The sequence below is a fragment of the Oncorhynchus tshawytscha genome, linkage group LG03 (genome assembly GCF_018296145.1).
Source record: "Oncorhynchus tshawytscha isolate Ot180627B linkage group LG03, Otsh_v2.0, whole genome shotgun sequence".
Lineage (NCBI taxonomy): Eukaryota > Metazoa > Chordata > Actinopteri > Salmoniformes > Salmonidae > Oncorhynchus > Oncorhynchus tshawytscha.
In genome coordinates, this window is record NC_056431.1 from 49,450,997 (window position 1) to 49,473,665 (window position 22,669).

Consider the following 22,669-nt stretch of genomic DNA (forward strand, 5'->3'; position numbering starts at 1 on the left):
AATAGTCCACACGCTGAGTTCAACATTACACAGCGGATTTCTAGTAAAAGCCTGCAACCTCAAACAACAAGAGAAGTCGCCTAGGAGCGATGTCGTGTTGGGAAAGCTGTTACATCACAACCTCACAGTCCCTGTTGGTCTTCTGTCCGAACGCTTCTTCCACTAAAACCGTCTTTTAAGATTAACGTTTCGACAAAAATATAATTCATTAGGCTACACTGAAAACATGCTTTAGGAGTATTAAATGTGTTTAAAATGAGGTATTTTGACGTCTGAAAGGTTCGCATATGCTTCCTCTTCGGCCACGGACTTCAACTGAGTGAAGGAAAAATGCTGCTGCATTTATATAGACATCTAAAAATAGCTCACCTTTCACTGCCATGTTTGGCCAGACTGACAGCTACACAGAGCCAATACCGGCTCGCCATTTGTTCTAACTCCTCCTTTTTACCTATTTTAGCGCCGCCTTAATTGGACGCCAGTGAGGTCCGTCAACCCTATTTACCTTACATGGTCACGCACGGAATTGATTGACAACAAACCACTCCCCCCTTCGAGTCCCTTGGCTCGATCCGCTCACTAGACAGCTAGCCCGAGCTAGTCGCCTGCTGAAGCCACGGCAGCCAGGGGAAAAGCAACCTGGAATTTATAGAGCGAAGATTGCAATCTGGTAATGCGGAAATAGATGGACGTTTCAAGTCACCGAGTTGGCATCCCACTCCTGGACTGAAGACCTGATAGTTAGCACCAGAGAAAAAGGATTGCAATTCAGTGACACAGTATTCAACTATTATTTTTATATTTCTTTATAGTGGTTATTGTGCGTATTATTTGGTTCCAGTGGCATATAGAGCTATACTTTCTGGTGCACGGACAGACGCACGAGGAGTATCTGAATAACATTTTTTTTGTTAACCCCTTAGACCTACCATACACAAGTAGGGTTCTTTTTTTTCTCCAGTGGATCAAAGTAAATTGTTTTCAAATCGCGCATCAACATGGACGTGTTGGCGAATTACAGTATTTTTCAGGAACTCCAACTCGTGCATGATACTGGCTATTTCTCTGCGATGCCTTCGCTGGAGGAGAACTGGCAGCAGGTGACTTACTGCTTTTCCTTCACTGTATAACTGTCTTTACTTTTACTGTGGTAGCTTAGAATTTGTAAATCGTCACTTGTACGCTGTGGTTACGCTCCGGAGATAGAGAGCTGTCGAGTTGCGGCGCATACATGCCAGCCCAGCGCATGCTGCCTGTCACGAAAACAATCTCAACTTGATCACATCCGCAGGCAATATGGTGTAGAGAAGACTGATATGGACGCCGCTGTGTCCATCATTCCACTAACGTACGCTATTTTCCAAACCCATAATATACTATCTACTTTGTCTGGCTGTGCTCTGTTATTCTGACGGATCTTGATTGCATCTCGCTTGCCGATTGTGATAGTGTTATTCTGCAATGAATGACAAGCAATGGCTTGTTGCAGACAAGTCTGCATTCTTCTTGTTATTTACATAGTGATACTGCTATAATTTGGTTTTAAGCACAAGACACTGTTTTAATAACATTGTGATGATGTTTCTAATTGCCGTCGTTTTTAGTGTAGGCTATTGATTAGAGAATGCAGAGCGCGGATCGATACGGCCGTCTGTCAGTCGTTATATTTGTTTTATTCATAAATAATGGAAGCCAACCTGAGGTAGAGAGAGAGAGCTCGTGGCGCACACACACTAATTACACGTCTGTCAGATGCGATTTGGGAAAGCGCAGGGCAATTTGGGCATCGAAGATGAAGACTTGACTAATAACAAGAGACTTGTTCTTAAATAATGCATCCGCATCTGTCAGATTACTTGGTGTTTTCAGCCGGTTGGTACGAGAACCGACTCCCTATAGTGATCCATAATATATTATCACCACGGAGCCGCGAGAATATGTGGGTGAGGAAGATTAACAGCTAGGCTGCGTGGGGGAAATTGTGTGTGTGTGTGTGTGTGCGTGCGTGTAATAGTAGCCTAAACGGAAAGCACGGGGCTTTTGGTTTGGAACAAAACTATACATCCAATCTCACCAATGTGCCGGGTGAAGCCTGTGATGTTGCTGGATAGACGTAAAAGGAGATCCACCTGTATTTGTCTCTGTGGCGTTGTGACATGTCGCGCTCAACATAGGCTAACCACTCGTTTATTAAAATTAAGTCAACCGAAGGGCTGGCACTGGCACAGTGAGCACACAGGGCATTCACATGGCCAAGCAGTCACCCGTGCCAACGCTACTGCCAGTCACCAAATATATTTGTGTGATTTGGGCTACTGACACTGATTCACGAATGGATACTATTCCATTTTGTATAATGATGCTATCAGGTTATAGGAAAGGGGTGGTTGTAATATAGTAATAGGTGTGTCATTTCATAGAATGAGATTATTTTAAAGATTGAAACTAGTGTGCTTTTGAGTGCTCAGCCAGTGTTACTTATTCGGTGCGCGTGGTGAGATGAGCGCTTATGCACTAGAGGTCCACGCTGCTGTGCGCACGGCTGCACTTACCGGCTGGGTTCGGGCTGACTGGTTGTCTCCCCCAACTCATTGCCATTCCATGTGCTCAACTGCAGGAATAGATCGGCTGGTTATTAATCGCTGGTGTGTGAGTGTGAAAAGGATCCAGCATAACCCCTGAGCCCCCCTCACACAGCCTCTCTCTCCCTTTCTCTCTCTCTCTCTCTCTCTCTCTCCCTTTCTCTCTCTCTCTCTCTCTCCCTTGCACACACACACACACACACACACACACACACACACACACACACACACACACACACACACACACACACACACACACACACACACACACACACACACACACACACACACACACACACACACACACAGGGTTGGCTGGCATGTGCTAATGGAAAGCTGTGGTCTGGCAGGGCCCATCCCGCCACTTTCAGCAGTAATTGGCTGCTTGCTGTCAGACAGACAGAGGGGTCTGCTCCATCTATCTTTCCTGGCTGTCTCTCAATCATTCCCTCTCTTTGTTGTCTTACATAACCTACTCACTTTTTGTGTCAATTAACAGCCTTGACAAACACAGGGCCCATTGCCTTTTTGTCACAATGCTGTTGCACATCATACAGTTGAAGTCAGAAGTTTACATACACCTTAGCCAAATACATTTAACTCAGTTTTTCACAATTCCTGACTTTAATCCTAGTAAAAATTCCCTATCTTAGGTCAGTTAGGATCATCACTTTATTTTAAGAATGTGAAATGTCAGAATAATAGTAGAGAAAATCACATTCCCAGTGGGTCTAAAGTTTACATACACTCAATTAGTATTTGGTAGTACTGCCTTTAAATTGTTTGACTTTCGGGTAGCCTTCCACAAGCTTCTCACAATAAGTTGGGTGAATTTTGTCCGTTTCCTCCAGACAGAGCTGGTGTAACTGAGTCAGGTTTGTAGGCCTCCTTGCTCGCACATGTTTTTTCAGTTCTGCCCACAAATTTTCTATAGGATTGAGGTCAGGGCTTTGTGATGGCCACTCCAATAGCTTGACTTTGTTGTCCTTAAGCCATTTTGCCACAACTTTGGAAGTATGCTTGGGGTCGTTGTCATTTTGGAAGACCCATTTGCGACCAAGCCTTAACTTCCTGACTGATGTCTTGAGATGTTGCTTCAATATGTTGTTGCGTCAATATATCCACATAATTTTCCTCCCTCATAATGCCATATACTTTTGTACCTGTTTCCTCCAGCATCTTCACAAGGTCCTTTGCTGTTGTTCTGGGATTGATTTGCACTTTTCGCACCAAAGTACGTTCATCTCTAGGAGACAGAACGCGTCTCCTTCCTGAGCGGTATGACTGCTGCGTGGTCCCATAGTGTTTATACTTGCGTACTATTGTTTGTACTGATGAACGTTGTACTTTCAGGTGTTTGGAAATTGCTCCCAAGGATGAACCAGACTTGTGGAGGTCTACAATTGTTTTCAGAGGTCTTGGCTGATTTCTTTAGATTTTTTCCATGATGTCAAGCAAAGAGGCACTGAGTTTGAAGGTAGGCCTTGAAATACTTCCATAGGTACACCTCCAATTGACTCAAATGATGTCAATTAGCCTACCAGAAGCTTCTAAAGCCATGACATAATTTCTGGATTTTCCAAGCTTTTTAAAGGCACAGTCAACTTTGTGTATGTAAACTTCTGACCCACTGGAATTGTGATACAGTGAATTATAAGTGAAATAATCTGTCTGTAAACAATTGTTGGAAAAATTACTTGTGTCATGCACAAAGTAGATGTCCTAACTGATCTGCCAAAACTATAGTTTGTTAACAAGACATTTGTGGAGTGGTTGAAAAATGTGTTTTAATGACTCCAACCTAAGTGTATGGAAACTGTATATGTCCATGTGGTAAAGTGTGTTTGTCATCTGTGTGTCATGTGTGTTTGCCTAGCTGGCTCTGACAGCATGGTGCCATGTTGTTAGTAATGGCTGCCAGGCCTGCCTCCTGATAGGTTTGTGAGCACCAGGGGTCTGTAGGAACAGTACAGGGAGCCCAGACACATAGCCAGACACCTACTGTAGCCTTCTCCAAACCTAGCAGTGACCTGCTCCAAGTCTTACAGAGGAATACTCTGTGAAAAATATTGTGCTAGTTCTACATCTTTCCAATATGATGTATTTTGACTTTTAATATACAGTACTTCACTTTTAGTGTTTCACAAACACTAACATATTAAGTTCAGCATTAAAAAATGAACTGTTATTGTTGATTAGATATACTTAATCTTTCTGATTAGTTACTGTCATTGATCCTGTTTTAGTGTTAAACATGGCTTTATGTATGTAATCTCTTGACATTATTATCCACTTAAGCAGGAGTTGTTGAGTGCAGTGCTCGCTACACTAACACTAACTGGAGGTAAAGCTGCAAGAATTGTAGCTTGAAGTATTTGCCTTTGTCAGAGTGGCACGTGTGATCTTACTCACGGTGGGAATGAGAATGGGTGGTCTCGTCATTGAACGTCAATTTCAACAACGATTTTGATATCCGTTCATCATGATCCGTTACACCTCATAGCATAACAAACTGTTTGATACTAATAACGAAATGTGCTTTTTATTCTTCAAACATGCATGCAACATTGTGTAAAAGTATTGTAAAAAAAAAAAAAAAAAAAAAAAAAAAAAATTAACCACAATCCTCTGAAACTGAGCCACGGTGCAAGTTGTTGGAATAATTTAAAATTCTTAAATTGAAAGGAGATATTATGAAAAGTTAAACACAATTTTCTTTGTAGTTGTTCTTACACACAAATAGTTGTTTGGATTATGCATTTATCTTATGTTGAATTCATTGGGGGTTTGGTTGAACAAGTGAAGTAGAGTAAAAAAAACTCATTATATTTAAGTAAAGATGACAACACATGTTTTTAACTGTAAAAATAATAATATTTTTACAGTTATAAGTATAATTTACTAACCACCTGAATACTTTTTCAGAATGTAGAGTGAGAGGAGAAGAAAGAAAGGAATAGAAAAGAGAAAAATAGAGAGGATTACATATGTAGGATCTTAATTTGCGCCAATTTGCTAAAGCAGGAAAATAATCCTGCAACAACAGGACATGTGAGTTAGTATATACTTTTTTTGTATGGGGTTGATACATTTTTCTTTTAAGTCCAACATTTTAAAGTGGAAACTACAAATGTTAGAAGCCTTTTAAAACTCTGAATACACTGCAAGTTTGCATTTCTTGCTGTGCAGGAAGATTCTCAGCAACAAAAGAGTGATCAAATTAAGATCCTACATCTGTAGAGTAAGGTGCATAGAGAGGAAAAGTAAATAAAGAGATGGTTGGGGGGGAAGGGTGGCTCTGACCCGGTCGACCGCTTTTCTGCTAGATGTGTTTACTCATTGTTGTCCAGAGGAAATGGAGCCACTAGGCCACTGCCAGCAGCCAGAGAGAGAGAGGCTGCTCCAAAATGGCACTATATTCCCTATAAAATGAATTACTTTTGACCAGACCCATAAGTAGTGCACTATGTAGGGAATATTGTGCCATTTGAAACAGAGCCAGAGAGAAAAAAACATCACTTGGAAGGACAAACCATAAAAGTCCTATTTGATGGTATGAGTGAGAGAGGAAAGGAGGGGGGAAGGCAAATGAGTGAGAGTTGATCAAATCCTTGTCCTGCCTGGGTGGACAGGTGGATAAAATAGTTTTTTCTAGTGTGACCGGCGTACTCTGCTCGACGCCGTTAAAACTGCCTAATATTTTTACTGGTGCAATAGGATGTCTTGATAGGATAGGATAACGTCTACTCTGTCTAGCGTGGCCCTAGATCTGCCAGGCAGGCAGGAGAAGGTAAACGACAGGCACCCTTCCCTCCCTCCCTTGCTCCTCCCGGAGACAAGATGGATGGCCGTTGCAGGCCCCCAGTGAGCAGAGCATGAATCAGGCCTTAATGGATGCGATATGGGTGAATTGAGTTTCAGTGCTCTTAGGCTGGGGCCAGGGCTGAGGCTGAAGATGGGGCTCCCTCTCTCCTCTCTCTCTCTTCTGAGTCCCTGTGGAGACAACACACTGCTGCTGGCTGGGCTGGCTGTCTCTCTCACCTGGATTGAACAAAGACACTATCTCTCACTGTCACCAGGAGACAGAGGTAAAAGAGAGAGGTGGCTGGAAAGAGAGGGGGCCGGAGAAAAAGAGGGGGGGGAGAGAGAGAGTGAGGCCCACTGTAATCATCGCTCTTCTGTTCGTCCTCTGTAGAAAGGGAGGGATTATTTAGTCAGTGACCCGTGAGGGGGGTTAATTTAAAGAGCGTATGTTTGTGCACCAAGAGGGCCCCTGTTGTCTCCGTCTCCCTCCACTAACCAACCACACACACACACACGCACACATTTTCGTCTTTGGCTGCAGAGTAGGTTGTGATGGGAGCATGTTGGAGAGCAGGTGGGTCTGCCTGGGGATTGAGACAGGAGGAGAAGTAAACAACACCATTAAAACCAGGTGAGACACCTCGTCCAATTAACCAGCCTCACCTGAGACACAGCGTGGAGACAGAGAGAGAGAGAATTAGAGAGAGAGGGAGACATGATGTCTGTTTGTGTTTGTCTGCCTGCTTGTCTGGCTAGCTGTCTGCCTGGGTGGATGGCTGGCTGTGTCTATCCGTCTGGCTCTTAGTCTGTATGAGTGTCTGTCTGCTTGTCTGGCTGACTGGCTGGCTGTAAGTCTGGTTGTTTGTCAGTGTCTGTGTCTGTCTGTTTTTCTTTGCCACTCAGGCGGTATGTGTCCTCTCCTTCTCAGACAGCACCCATATATTTGTGGGCTGCAGTGAAAATGGGTCACCCTGTGGCTGTCTCCCTCTCCCTCTCCCTCTCCCCGCCATGCCTTGCAGTCCCGTCTCTCACATTTTGGGCTGCAGCGTTCTTTTTTATCTCCTCCTTTTTGTTTTCAGAGCTTCTATTTCAGTACCTTCAGGAATTTGAAGCATGCTCTCTAATTGATTTGTTTTCACTGGGAGGTATTTTTAGATCACAGGCCCTGTGTGTTCGATTGAAATGCAAATGCAGATATAAAATCTTACTTTGATCACCCTGTTGTTGCAGGAAATGTCCTTCACAGCAGGAATGCAAACTTGTAGCTAGTGTCTTCTACGTTTATAAAGACTTCTAAAGTTTTTAATTTCCACCTCAACATTTTAGACTTGATTTGCCCTAACTAAAAAATGTATCAAGGCCTACAAAAATGTCCATTAATTATAATACCCACAATAATTCCTGTTAATTTAATAATGTTCCTGTTGCTGCAGGATTATTTTCCTGCTGTGAGAAACGGCTCAAAATAATATCCTACATATGTAGCTAGTCCTGCACTGTGAGTAAAACCCTTTGAGCAATGGCAGAAATACAGGTTTGGCCTGAGAAATTGAGGGAAAAGATTAGTAAATTACCCGAAATAATCATAAATAACTCTTCATAATGATGTGAAAGTGTGGCTGGTCTTGGTATTGTAATCGCCCCAATTCCCTAATATTTGGAATCCTTAGTGGCTCAGCGGTCTAAGGCACTGCATCTTAGTGGTTGAGGTGTCACTACAGACACTCTGGTTCAAATCCAGGCTGTATCACAACCGGCTGTGGTTGGGAGTCCCATAAGGCGGCGCACAATCCGCCCAGATTTGGCCGGTGTACGCCGTCATTGTAAATGAGAATTTGTTCTTAACGGACTTGCCCAGTTAAATAAAAAATATATACACTACCTTTCAAAGATTTGGGGTCACTTAGAAATGTCCTTGTTTTTGAAAGAAAATCACATTTTATGCCCATTAAAATAACATCAAATTGATCAGAAATACAGTGTAGACGTTGTTAATGTTGTAAATGACTATTGTAGCTGGAAACGGCTGATTTTTTAAATGGAATATCTACATAGGTGTACAGAAGCCCATTATCAGCAACCATCACTCCTGTGTTCCAATGGCACATTGTGTTAGCAAATCCAAGTTGATCATTTTAAAAGAGATGAAAACGGTTGTCCTGATTAAAGAAGCAATAAAACTGGCCTTCTTTAAACTAGTTGAGTATCTGAAGCATCAACATTTGTGGGTTCAATTACAGGCTCAAAAGGGCCAGAAACAAATAACTATTATCTTGAAACTCATGTCTATTCCTGTTCTGAGAAATGAAGGCTATTCCATGTGAGAAATTGCCAAGAAACTCCTCTGTTAATCACTGTTAATCACAGAGTGACCCTTAGACCCCTGTTTTCAAGCCTCACCGTAAATGCTGTCCTCCATCCATCCCCTCTATACACCTTTCCCTTCATCTGTCCTCTGCCTTTCTATATTCTGCCTCCATCCCTATCCTTCCCACTCTACCTCTGCCCTCCCTCCATTCTGCCTGCCTTTTGCCCCCCCCCTCTGCCCTCACTCTCCATCTCCCTCTCTGCCCTCTCCCTCCACCCCCTACCTCCTCTCTGCCCGTTCATCCTTCTCCCTCCACCCCCTACCTCCTCTCTGCCCGCTCTCCATCCTTTTCTCTCCACCCCCTACCTCCTCTCTGCCCGCTCTCCATCCTTCTCCCTCCACCCCTACCTCCTCTCTGCCCGCTCTCCATCCTTCTCCCTCCACCCCTACCTCCTCTCTGCCCGCTCTCCATCCTTCTCCCTCCACCCCCTACCTCCTCTCTGCCCGCTCTCCATCCTTTTCTCTCCATCCCCCTCCCTCCTCTCTGCCCTCTCTCTCCATCCCTCTTCCTCATCCCCCTACCTCCTCTCTGCCCGCTCTCCAGCCTTCTCTCTCCATCCCCCTCCCTCCTCTCTGCCTGCTCTCCATCCTCTCTCCATCCTTCTCCCTCCTCTCTGCCCTCTCTCTCCATCCCTCTCTGCCCTCTCCCTCCATCCCTCTCCCCCTCTGCCCCCTCCCTCTACTCTCCCTCCTCTTTGCACTCCCCCTCTCCCCCTCTGCCCTTTTCCTCCATCCCTCTCCCCCTCTGCCCCCTCCCTCTACTCTCCCTCCTCTTTGCACTCCCCCTCTCTCCCCTCTGCCCTTTTCCTCCATCCCTCTCCCCCTCTGCCCCCTCCCTCCCTCCATCCCTCCCTCCACTCTCCCTCCTCTTTGCCCTCGCTCTCCATTCCTCTCCCACCTCTCTGCCCTCTCTCTCCATACCTCTCCCTCCTCTCTGCCCTCTCCCTCTCTCCCTCTCCCTCCTCTCTGCCCTCTCCCTCCATCCCTCTCCCCCTGCCCCCTCCCTCCCTCCACTCTCCCTCCTCTTTGCCCTCGCTCTCCATTCCTCTCCCACCTCTCTGCCCTCTCTCTCCATACCTCTCCATCCTCTCTGCCCTCTCCCTCTATCCCTCTCCCTCCTCTCTGCCCTCTCTCTCCCAGGCAGCTGGTTGACCTACAGACCAGATCCCAGCAGCTTTGTGAACTGGTCCTCCTCCCCCTTATTCTCCCCCAATCCTGCCCTCCAGAGTAAAGGCTGCAGGCAGCCAGCCAGCCATCCACAGCACAGCCAGAGCAACAGCCGGTGCAGCATGCCTGACTCTCTCTTCCCTAACACAGGGATTTGAGCCCGGCCCGGCCGCCTGGGGAAGCCAAGTTTGACAAGATAATGAATTGCTATGCATGCATATTCGCCGCAGCAGTTTTTCGCATTTCACAGCCCAGTAACTCTCAGAACAGTGGCAGTGGTAGAGGGGAGAGTGAGAGAGGGAGGGTAATGGAGTAGAGAAAGCACAATACCATTCAAAATGGATTCAGATGGATTTGGGCTACGTACGTGTATCGGAGGCCTATTTGAACACCACTCACCACCCCCAGACCCCCAGAATCCTTACCCCCACTACTACCTCCCAGCATCCCTGTGAACAGTGAACTATGTGAGCAGCCTGCTTTAAATTTCAGCTTTTATTGCCGTCCCTGCCTGCCTGCCTGTCCGGTCCAGTCTGTGATGTGTTGAGCTCTCCTCCCCTCCTCCCCTCCCATCCCCTCCTCTCCCTTCCTCTCCTCTCCTTTCCTCTGGGCTATGTCTGCCAGAACTACACTTACAGTTATGTAATCCACAGTGGAGTGCAGCTGGTTTCTCACAGCAGAGAGGCTAAGCACTGGAGAGGGAAGAGGGGAAGGAAGAGGGGAGGAAGAGGGGGGGAAGAGGGGGCCTCCATAGCATCACATCCCATTCCCAACCAGCCCCCTGATCTCTGACGGGGGATCGCTCCGGGGAAAGCTGCAGGATTATGATCACAGGAGGCTGGCTTGCCGTGCTAAGGAGCCCAGGGAGAGGCAGGGGGAGGTGGGGCGGGAAGCCGGTGGAATCCCCTAGCAATAGGGACGGCGGCGTAGAGAGAGTGGAAACACCTGGATTGCTTAAGTGCTGGAGCCATATTGTGCTGTGTTTTGGTTCTGTTTTGATACGTTTTTATATTTCCACAGCTGTGTGTGAAGGGGCTAGACATGCAACAATGCACACACACACACACACACACACACACACACACACACACACACACACACACACACACACACACACACACACACACACACACACACACACTGCTTTTTCCCCCTGTTGTAACCACTTAGCGTACTTCCTCTACTACTCTTCTCTTCACTGTGAAACTGCACTCTTATGGCTCAATCAACAGTTCCACACTCAAACTCCACACTCCACTCCAGCGCTCCACTGAGTAGTTGTCTGAGGACCATGCAGGAGGCTAGTTTACCACGAAACCAGTCAGACAAGTTCCATCTCATTTTAAAACATGATGATGCCTCTTTGAAAAAGAGCCCTCTCATTACTGCACTGCTGATAAGTGGTCAGAAGTTGAGGGCGGAGCTCAGCGCTCCTCTGTGGAATGTTACCGCAACAACCCAGCTGTCACTGAGTCATCATCAGTGCCCTGTAATACACATGTCACAGTGTCTGTGGGTGGGTGAATTAAGGTAGGCATTACTCAACTTAACCTACACAGACAGAACTACAGTAATACCACCACCTCTTTTCCCACAGACTGATTCCAGTCAAATTACTGTCTGGTCAGCATCTTCGGGTTTAAAGAAAGTGCTATTAACATGTTATGCATTATTATCTATCACTGATGCACTTTATGGCCCAGCCCCAAACAGACAGGAGTTCTATTGGCCATTTCTGATCTGATTAAAGAACCTTACAATTGATTCCTTCTCAGCTTGTTGGAATGTCGCATTTATATGGCGTTGTTGAACAATGCCAGGCTTTACAAGGGATGTGGGCCCAGCCAGGGCTGGGCAGGGCAGGGCAGGGCAGATCGTATTGAGTCATGGTTCTTGTTGTTATCAGCTGGGGCTGGCAGGGAGCTGTGTAATGCCATAATAATGCCATAAAGCCAGGCCTATTGTACTGCACATTTCCTGTGTGAGCAAGCTCCTCTCCCCTGCTGTTTCCTTATAAAAGAGATCAGCATTATTACAGACACACACACACAACCACACACACGCGGCCATAGGGGATCTCCTCACTTCCTGTGACGAGGGATGACTCAGTGGTTGCATCCTAAAAGGGTGCCATTTAGAACACAAAATGAACTGGGTACATTTGGGTGTGAGGTACGCTTTCACACAGTACACTTTGGCCCTGTGGTATCCTTCTGTGGTGTAATGGCTTTTTGTGCTGGCTGGGCATTTCTGTGTTGGGTGTGCATACTAGGAGTGCATCCTTAATGGCACCCTATTCCCTGTATAGTGAACTGCATTTAATCAGAGCCCTATGACCAAAGCCCAAAAGTAGTGCTATTGTATATTGGAAATAGAGTGCCATTCTGGACTCATCCTAAGCCTGGATGGATCCACCCATCATAGACAAACACACACCCGTCTCTCTCAGCAAAACACAGCCAACACACCATCAGCAGCTGACTGCAATTAGGCTTCAGTCTGAGGGAGGGAATAGGGCCTTTCATGTTCTGGGGGAGAGAGGCAGGTTTCCCTTTGAAGTGGGGACCCTTTTTACTGAAGCACCGCTGTGTGTGTGTGGTTAAGTTCATGTTGCGCTGGTTAGATCGCACATCTCACCTGACCCCACCACTATACCGGCGCTATGAAATGTGACAGTCACACCATAAAATCTGTTTGAAGATTGTTTTAGCTGAATAGACAACGAGTGAGAGAGAGAGAGAGAGAGAGACAATTAGCCTTGCTATTGAGAAAGGCCGCCATAGGCAGACATGGCTATGTGCCCACAAAATGAGGTGGAAACTGAGCTGCACTTCCTAACCTCCTGCCAAATGTATGACCATATTAGAGACACATATTTCCCTCAGATTACACAGATCCACAAAGAATTTGAAAACAAACCCAATTTTGATAAACTCCCATATCTACTGGGTGAAATTCCACAGTGTGCCATCACAGCAGCAATATGTGTGACCTGTTGCAACAAGAAAAGGGTAACCAGTGAAGAACAAACACCATTGTAAATACAACCCATATTTATGCTTATTTATTTTCCGTTGTGTACTTTAACCATTTGTACATTGTTACAACACTGTATATATACATAATATGACATTTGTAATGTCTTTATTCTTTTGAAACTTTTGTATGTGTAATGTTTACTGTTGAGAGAGAGAGAGAGAGAGAGGAGAGGGAGAGAGAGAGAGAGAGAGAGAGAGAGAGGAGAGAGAGAGAGAGGGAGAGAGGAGAGAGAGAGAGAGGAGAGAGAGAGAGAGAGAGAGAGAGAGAGAGAGAGAGAGAGAGAGAGAGAGAGAGAGAGAGAGAGGGAGAGGGAGAGGAGAGAGGGAGAGAGAGAGAGAGAGAGAGAGAGAGAGAGAGAGAGAGAGAGAGAGAGAGAGAGAGAGAGAGAGAGAGAGAGAGAGAGGGAGAGAGAGAGGGAGAGAGAGAGAGAGAGAGAGAGAGAGAGAGAGAGAGAGAGAGAGAAGGAGAGAGAGAGAGAGAGGGAGAGAGAGAGAGAGGGAGAGGGAGAGAGAGAGAGAGAGAGAGAGAGAGAGAGAGGGAGAGAGGGAGAGAGAGAGAGAGAGAGGGGAGAGAGAGAGAGAGAGAGAGAGAGGGAGAGAGGGAGACGGACAGAGAGAAAGGAAATTGTAAAACAAACAATACTCTGCATTAACATGAGAAGTACTCAGTAAGATCGATTAAAATCAATTCTCATAGAGTGGAGATATATCCTCCAACAGCTGATGTTGTAACACTCTTAGTCATTGTAATCAGTGTATTCATGTTCTCTCATTTCCTTGTTCCTTTGAGTTAATTCATATTGGCTTCTTAATCAGAAACCATTCATATCAGACAAGCTCATGAGAGCACATAATTCCGCAGGCAGGTTAGCCCAGCCCACAGACACAGGTTACGTCCCAGATGGCACCCTATTCCCTACATAGTGCACTACTTTGGACCAGGGCCAGTCATTTGGGACACACACAGACTGAATGAGCCATTCGCTAAAAATGGAGTGTATATTAGTTATGAAACAGCACAATAAGTACACTGGCTCTCGGAAAATGAAACAAATGAACTTGATATAAATGAGTAGTCTGACTCTGGTCTCCCAGAGCCACAGCTTAGTGTGTAAAGCTATATGCTTGATCTTCAAGGGTGAATGGTGTGCCATATAGAGGTTACAGACTGGAGAACTCGCTGCTCGCTCTGCAGGATTAGACTACATACTTTAGAGGGGATTTACCTTTATATCAAATGGATGTTTGGATGGTTGGTTCACTCTGCTAGCTCTGCATATAGGGTTGTATATGAATCTCATGGCCCCAAACAGTTCTACTTTTGCGTGTGAAATCTATTTTGTCCGGTGACAGACTGGACAGGGAAAGTCATTGAACTTACCAAACAGTGCAGGGGTGAGAGGGAGGCTAGCCCCGGTCTGTACTGTACTGTATGTGTCAGGCTCAGGGGCTCTACAGGGGCCGTATTGAATCATTAGCACATTGGAGAAGGAGAGAGAGCACACAGATCAATTTGCAATCCAAACAAGCCACGTGATCCTCTGGTAGGGTAGGGCTGCGAGGACAGCGGGGGTGGCCCAAATGGTCACTATTCCTATCTACTGCACTACTTTTGACCAGGGCCCATAGAGATCCGGTCAGAAGTAGTGCACCATTTAGGGGATGAGGTGACATTCGGGACGCAGCCAGCATCACTGGCAGGAAGCTACCGTAATGGCTGGCTGACTGCTGAGGTTTTGTTTAAGGGCAAACAACACCATGTTGTGGTGTTGAAACTACTTCACTCTGTAGGTGCAAAGTGACTTTAAAAAACAGGGTTTAGCCAGGGTTGACGTCAATTCATTTTTTTATTCAGTCAACAGCAATTCCAGAATTGAAAGTGCCATCTAAAGTATTTAATGTTTTCGTTGAGCTGGAATTTCCAATCCTGAATGGAAGTGGAATCAACCCTGACCCTGCGATCGACTGAATTGAAAATGAATGGACCCTAGCCCTCCTTGGAACAGCAGAATGGAGCTAAAGGTGTTGAAGTATTCAGTGTAACTGGGGGAGTGAAGCTACACGGTATCTACATTTGACATGACAACATCACACATACAGGACCAAGGACAGTCCAGGTCTACAACCTGCTGCTCACTGGGAGAGAACTGGTCACACTGCTAGGAACACAGACTTCCAGACACACTACAGACACACATGCTCGCATGCACACTTGACACACACACCTACACCCCCACACACATGCACATAACGTGACTCATACTCCGGCACACACACACATGCGCACATGCACACACACACACACACACACACACACACACACACACACACACACACACACACACACACACTGTGAGCTGTTATAACTCAGGGAGTAGCAGGTACACTGTGCCCTCTACATATGATTGCATTTGGACGTCTGCACACTGATGGGAGATCAAGAGGTTTTCACAGCCTCAGATGGAGAGAGAGTGGGAGAGCAGGGTGAGGAGGAGGAGAGTAGAGAGGGATGAGGGGAGAGGTGATGTTGGAGATGAGGGTGGTTCATTTGTCTGGGAGCTTCTCAAGTGACTGTCAGCCGTCTGGGCCCATTGAGAGGAGGAGAGGAGACGGATAGGGGGAATGGAGGAGAGTGGGAGTGAGGAGTCGAGAGAGAGACAAAGAGGGAGAGAGAGAGAGAGAGAGAGAGAGAGGAAGTGAAAGAGAGGAAAGCGAGAAAGATGCGCCCGGCGACAGCTACATCTTTATGCATGAGGCTGTGCTGTGTGTCTCTCCTCAGTCCATGGAGAGAGAGGTTGCTCTGCTGCTCCACTCAAGGCTTTGATTAACAACCACAGAGGAGCCAGTCATTTTTCCTTCCTACACACTGGCAGACACACACACAGACACACACAGACACACACAGACACACACACACAGACACACACACACACACACACACACACACACACACACATACACACACACACACACACCTTTTCTTTGCTGTCTCACAAACGCACACACATGCACCCAACTCACAAACTCACACGCACCCAACTCACAAACTTACACACACATACACCCAACTCACAAACTCACACACACATACACCCAACTCACAAACTCACACACACATACACCCAACTCACAAACTTACACACACATACACCCAACTCACACACACATACACCCAACTCACAAACTCACACACACATACACCCAACTCACAAACTCACACAAAGTAATAGAAAACAATCCACACCCAGTGAGTGCCATTTGGGGAAACCAAGGAAAGTCACGGCATTACTCTCCCTTTCGTTCCAGAATCTTCATTGGTTCTCTCTCTCATACCCCCACACTACCTCCCTCTCCCTCTCCTTGGGTATGCTTTATGTGGTTTAACAGAATCCACCACTCTGTATTCCACACCTGAGCACCATGTACATAAAGAGCAGGAGAGTGTTAGCGTTGCTAGTCATAAATAATAGATAATGGTGTCCTTGTTGTTTTTAAACAGCTCTAAGCTGAGCTTCAGAGGTGTCTTAGAGAGCTGAGAGAGTGGGAGAGACAAAGAACTGAAGGGCATTTCTGCATAGAGAGAGAGATAGAGAGAGATGTCTCATGTTTATTCAACAGCTCATGGGGTTGGGAGGGGTGCTTTGGCCTCCCACGCTGCTTTCTCTGTCTTTCTGCATCTCTCTCTTTATCTCTTTCTTTCTCTCTCCCTCTCCCTCTTGCTCTCTCTCTCTTTAACTCACTCTCTCTCGCTCTCTTTCTTTCTCTCTTTCCCTCTTATTAACTCACTCTCTCCGTCTCCCTCTATTTTCAAACGGTCTCTTGCTTGCTCTCTCTTTCTCTCCCCCTTTTCTATAATTATCTCTTTCTCTTTCATTCTCTCTGAACTTGACTTTCTGGAGTTTCCCTCTCTATAAAGGCCATTCTTGACAACCTCCATATGGAAATATAAACATAGAAGTGTCCATGTAGATCTGCCTCCATACACACTAATGCTCCCCTACAGACTATGTTGCGCCCAGTGACACAAGCCTACCAGACTAGCTAAATAACCTTTATGCAAGGCAAGTAACAATGAAACATGCGTGAGGGCATCAGCTGTTCTGGATGACTCTCCACAGCCGATCTGAGTAAGACTTTCAACAGGTCAACGTTCACAAAGCCGCAGGGCCAGATGGATTACCAGGATGTGGAATCCGAGCATTCGCTGACCAACTGGCAAGTTTCTTCACTGACATTTTCAAGCTCTCCCTGACTGAGTCTGTAATACCAACATTTTTCAAGGAGACCACCATCGTCCCTGTGCCCACGAACACTAAGGTAACCTGCCTAAATGACTACAGCACTCACCCGTAGCACTCACAAATGTAGCCATGAAGTGCTTTGAAAGGCTGGTCATGGCTCACATCAACACCATTATCCCGGAAACCCTAGACCCACTCCAATTTGCATACCACACCAACAGATCCACAGATGATGTCATCTCTATTGCACTCCACACTGCCCTTTCCCACCTGGACAAAAGGAACACCAATGTGAGAATGCTGTTCATTGACTACAGCTCAGCGTTCAACACCATAGTGTCCTCAAAGCTCATCACAGAGGGACTAAACACCTCCCTCTGCAACTGATCCTGGACTTCCTGACGGGCCGCCCACAGGTGGTAAAGGTAGGTAACAACACATCCAACACGCTGATCCTCAGCACGGGGGCCCCTCAGGGGTGCGTGCTCAGCCACCCCCCCCCCTGTACTCCCTGTTCACTTATGACTGCACGGCCAGACACAACTCCAACACCATCATTAAGTTTGCAGATGACACAACAGTGGTCGGCCTGATCACTGACAGAGATGAGACCGTGTGGTGTAAGGACAACAACCAACAAGCCCTAAAAATGTTCAGCCCCCCTAGTCAAAGACTGTTCTCTCTGCTACCGCACAGCAAACGGTAACGGAGCACCAAGTCCAGGCTCATAAATAGCTTCTACCCCCAAGCCATTAGACTGAAATGGCTACCAGACTTTCTGCATTACCCCCCAACCCCCCCAGAACACTGCTGCTACTCTCTGTTATCATCTATGCATCATCACTTTAATAACTCTACCTACATGTACATACTACCTCAATTACCTCGACACCACACATTGACATTGACTCTGTACCGGTACCCCCTGCATATAGCCTCCACATTGACTCTGTACTGGTACCCCCTGCATATAGCCTCCACATTGACTCTGTACTGGTACCCCCTGCATATAGCCGCACTATTGTTATTTACTGCTGCTCTTTACTGATTTGTTTTTCTGATCTCTTACTTTTTGGGGGGTATTTTCTTAAAACTGCATTGTTGGTTAAGGGCTTGTAAGTAAGCATTTCACTGTAAGGTCTACAACTATTGTATTCGGGGCATGTGACAAATACATTTTGATTTCATTTTATTTGACAGTCAATGTTGACCGCAGACATTTTCACCTTAAAGAGATTGTTCTTGCTCTATCCTGAAGTAGTCTTTAGATTCAATAGAGGTCAGGATGTATTTTCTTTCTCAAATTACTCTGTAGCAACAGTATACAGACAAACACACACACACGCACACACACACACACACACACACACACACACACACACACACACACACACACACACACACACACACACACACACACACACACACACACACACACACACACACACACACACACACACACACACACACACACACACACACACACACACACACACACACACACACACACACACACACACACACACACACACACACACACACACACACACACACACACACCACACACCACACACCACACACCACACACCACACACCACACACACACACACACACACACACACACAACACACACACCACACACCACACACACACACCACACACCACACACACACACACACACACACACACCACACACCACACACACACACACACACACCACACACCACACACACACACACACACACACACACACACACACACACACACACACACACACACACACACACACCACACACCACACACACACACACACACACACACACACACACACACACACACACACACACACACACACACACACACACACACACACACACACACACACACACACACACACACACACACACACACAGTGTTTCCAGTCAGTGCAGAGTCAGATGGAGTAAAGCTGATTATGCTAACTCACAACAGACGTAGTCCTGCACCTGTTGCTAGGCTGCAGGGCGGGCAGGGCTGAGCTCATTTGTTTGTTTTCATATCAGGTGGATGTTGAAACGTGCCCGCTGGACACACACACACACACACACACACACACACACACACACACACACACACACACACACACAGACACACACAGACACACACACACACACACACACAGACACACACAGACACACACAGACACACACACACACACACACACACACACACACACACACACACACACACACACACACACACACACACATACATACATAAGAACACATACACTGGTTGTTTAACTTTAAAAGCATAATGGGTGTATGTGCAGTGATTGCTTGTGCATGTGTTCATGAAGGCAGTTATGAGGAAGAGAACATAGAATATGCATATGGTATGCGTGTGTGGTAGAGGGCTAGCCTAGTGTGTGTGTGTGTGTGTGTGTGTGTGTGTGTGTGTGTGTGTGTGTGTGTGTGTGTGTGTGTGTGTGAGCGAGCGAGCGAGAGGGAGAGGGAAAGAGAGAGAGAGTGCTTTGTTTTGTGTTACTGATGGCCTAGTGACCTGGCTGAGCTCCAGACACCCATTGTGTCAGAGCCTGGTTTGGTTCTGGCTGCTTGCTTCCTCTCTCTCGCTCTCTCTTTTCTCTCCCTCTCTCTCTTCTTCTTTTTCTCTCTCTCCCTCTACCCCCCCCTCCTTCTCTCTCTTTCTCCTTCTGTACTCTGCACAAAGCTTGGCACAGTTTGCTCTCACAGCACTGAGCCCGAGTTTAGCTGCTCTACCCAGCAAATGGATGGCGAGAAAATAAAAAGGGCAGATGCCCCTCTGGCCGGCAGTCAAGGGACTGGTGCTTTTTGTGAAACTCCCGGCCCGTGGAGCCTGTCGTTGTTCATTTTGGCACAGCTCACTGTAGTGGGGAGAAACAGAGCTCTTCCACTGCCATTTCCCACTAGTGTTAACTCACATTAGAAGGAAGGATGAGACTAAAAACAACAAGATCATTAATTTAAAATATACTGTGTCTGTAAAATGTATATAGGTTCAGAACTTTTGGGAAACAGCACAGTTAAAACAATATATGGCAAAACGAAATCAAACTGTATGGTGTTCAGAGATAGATGGGAGGGGTTGAGTGGAACTGAAGGGTGGAATTAAAAACAAACTAAAGATAACTATTGTAAACTACACTGTGTCCGTAAAATGTAGATAGTATGTAATTTGGGGAGGGGTGGTAGGGCTAGGGGAAAATAATTGAGAAAATATATATTACTTATGTTATTATATAACATTTCAATATATGGGGGATTGGAAATGATGCAGACAATTACATTGATGGAAGCTACAATCTATCTGCAATATTAAAGCTGATCTACGCCCTAAATATATATATATATATATATATATATTTGTTTTTTAATCACATTAGAAAGATGAACCGGAGATTCAAATGACATCATCTGCAGAGTGATGTGTATGTGCACAGTCATGCATGAGTTTTGGTGTGTGTGCGTGTGTGCATGAGTTATGGTGTGTGTCTGTATGACATCATCTGCAGAGTAGAGGATGTTGACTGAGCTACAGGAAGTATGTGTGCTGTGCGGGCTCACAAGGTTGTGAGTGTGACATTGAGGGTATCCACATTGTTTCCTGTGATACCCACTGACCCCCCTTCACCCTCTAGCCTCCTCCCTCATCCTCCGTCCTCCCCCCTCATTTCAGAAAACCCACCCCTCCTTACCCCCTTCCTCACCCTCCTTTCGCTCATTCATCAACCCCCTGGACGCTGCTGCTTTTACAGTTGCTGTGGTTACGGCGCCATGGCGACGGTTGTCGAGTCGTCAGGGAGCTCCATGTTGTTTTTGGGGCTCTATTTGAAGCCCTTCGTCCTGGCATTGTGTGTATGCTGTTGCGGCAGGTGGCACACTGTACTGTACTCCATATATAGACTTGGCTCTAGTATGGTACCTGTCTCTCTCTCTCTCTCTCTCTCTCTCTCTCTCTCATATCCAGGCCTGTTCTAATGAGCTGTAAGCATGAACCACCTTTACCTGCGACTAATGACAAATAGTGTGTGTTAATGCGTGTATGGTCTGTGTGTTACTGACATGGTGGATCCCATGCGGTCTGCGAGCGAGGAGAGGAGCAGCCAGCCCAGTAAATGGGTCACATGTAGAGCACAACGACCTTGGAAATGTGTCCTGTGCTCGTCGAGACGCAGGGAGAGAATGTTTCTTTGTCAGAAAAAAGATTGTAGGGAGATAGAGGGAGAGAGAAAGAGAGAGTCGTTTTCAATCTTGTGCTCTTTTTCCTATCATGCCACTTCTTGAAAAGTGACGAGGAGTCATGGGAGGCTGCTAATGCTGTGAGAAGTTTCATGTTCTCTTGATGTTCCTGGTTTTGTACTTGTGAATTCAACACCTGCACCATTTCAGTAAAAACATCAGGACCTTGTTGGAATATTTCATACAGGAATGCTGTTTGACTATTCATCCTTCCCTTCTCCCTTCCTTGAAGTATTCACTGATCTAACATTGTTATTTAGGTGAACCCAAGGATTCCAGTACAATTCTTAGCCTGCACCAACCCATTTCTGTCAAGTTAAATCAGTGGTAACGCTGAAGGAAGGATTGAAAGATGGAAGGGGGTATTTTTTATAGTATTACAATAGGGCCAAAGTGAGCAGAGGTTGTTTTGGCACTGTGACTTCAGCATCATGACATGGCATGGAGGGGTAGTTGGAGGGGTAGTTGGAAAGGTAGTTGGAGGGGTAGTTGGAAAGGTAGTTAGAGGGGTAGTTGGAAAGGTAGTTGGAGGGGTAGTTGGAAAGGTAGTTGGAGGGGTAGTTGGAAAGGTAGTTGGAGGGGTAGTTGGAAAGGTAGTTAGAGGGGTAGTTGGAAAGGTAGTTAGAGGGGTAGATGGAGGGGTAGTTGGAAAGGTAGTTGGAAAGGTAGTTAGTGGGGTAGTTGGATAGGTAGTTGGAGGGGTAGTTGGAGAGGTAGTTGGAGGGGTAGTTACAGGGGTAGTTGGAAAGGTAGTTAGAAGGGTAGCTGGAGGGGTAGTTGGAGAGGTAGTTAGAGGGAGTTTTCAGGCAGGAGAGCTTGAGCCATTGTCATGCAATGTGGGTCGGAATCTATTTTAATCTTTGATGTTGCTTGGAATACCTGGGGGAAGAGCCAAGTGCTGCAGGAATGGGGGTCGTCGGTGTGTGTGTGTGTGTACGTGTGTGAGTGCCGTAGCTATATAAAGTATTGTTCTAAAAATGTGTCGGCCTGTGTGTGTGTGTGTGTGTGTGTGTGTGTGTGTGTGTGTGTGTGTGTGTGTGTGTGTGTGTGTGTGTGTGTGTGTGTGTGTGTGTGTGTGTGTGTGTGTGTGTGTGTGTGTGTGTGTGTGTGTGTGTGTGTGTGTGTGTGTGTGTGTGTGTTGTGTTGGTTCAGTACAGCAGACCGTGTGCACTCACTCACTGATTCTCCACCCATCTAAATGATTTAAGCG

At 46.2% G+C, this 22,669-nt stretch overlaps 1 protein-coding gene across 1 annotated transcript in view; it reads left to right on the top strand.

The window, feature by feature from the left end:
- Positions 1 to 565: 565 nt before the first annotated feature.
- The window catches only part of LOC112237965 (Krueppel-like factor 7), a 75,463-nt gene continuing 53,359 nt past the window's right edge, over positions 566 to 22,669 (top strand). Inside the window, 1 exon segment of the mRNA XM_024406568.2 lies at positions 566 to 1,100. Within this exon segment, the coding sequence (XP_024262336.2) occupies positions 999 to 1,100 (102 nt within the window). The 5' untranslated portion in view covers positions 566 to 998.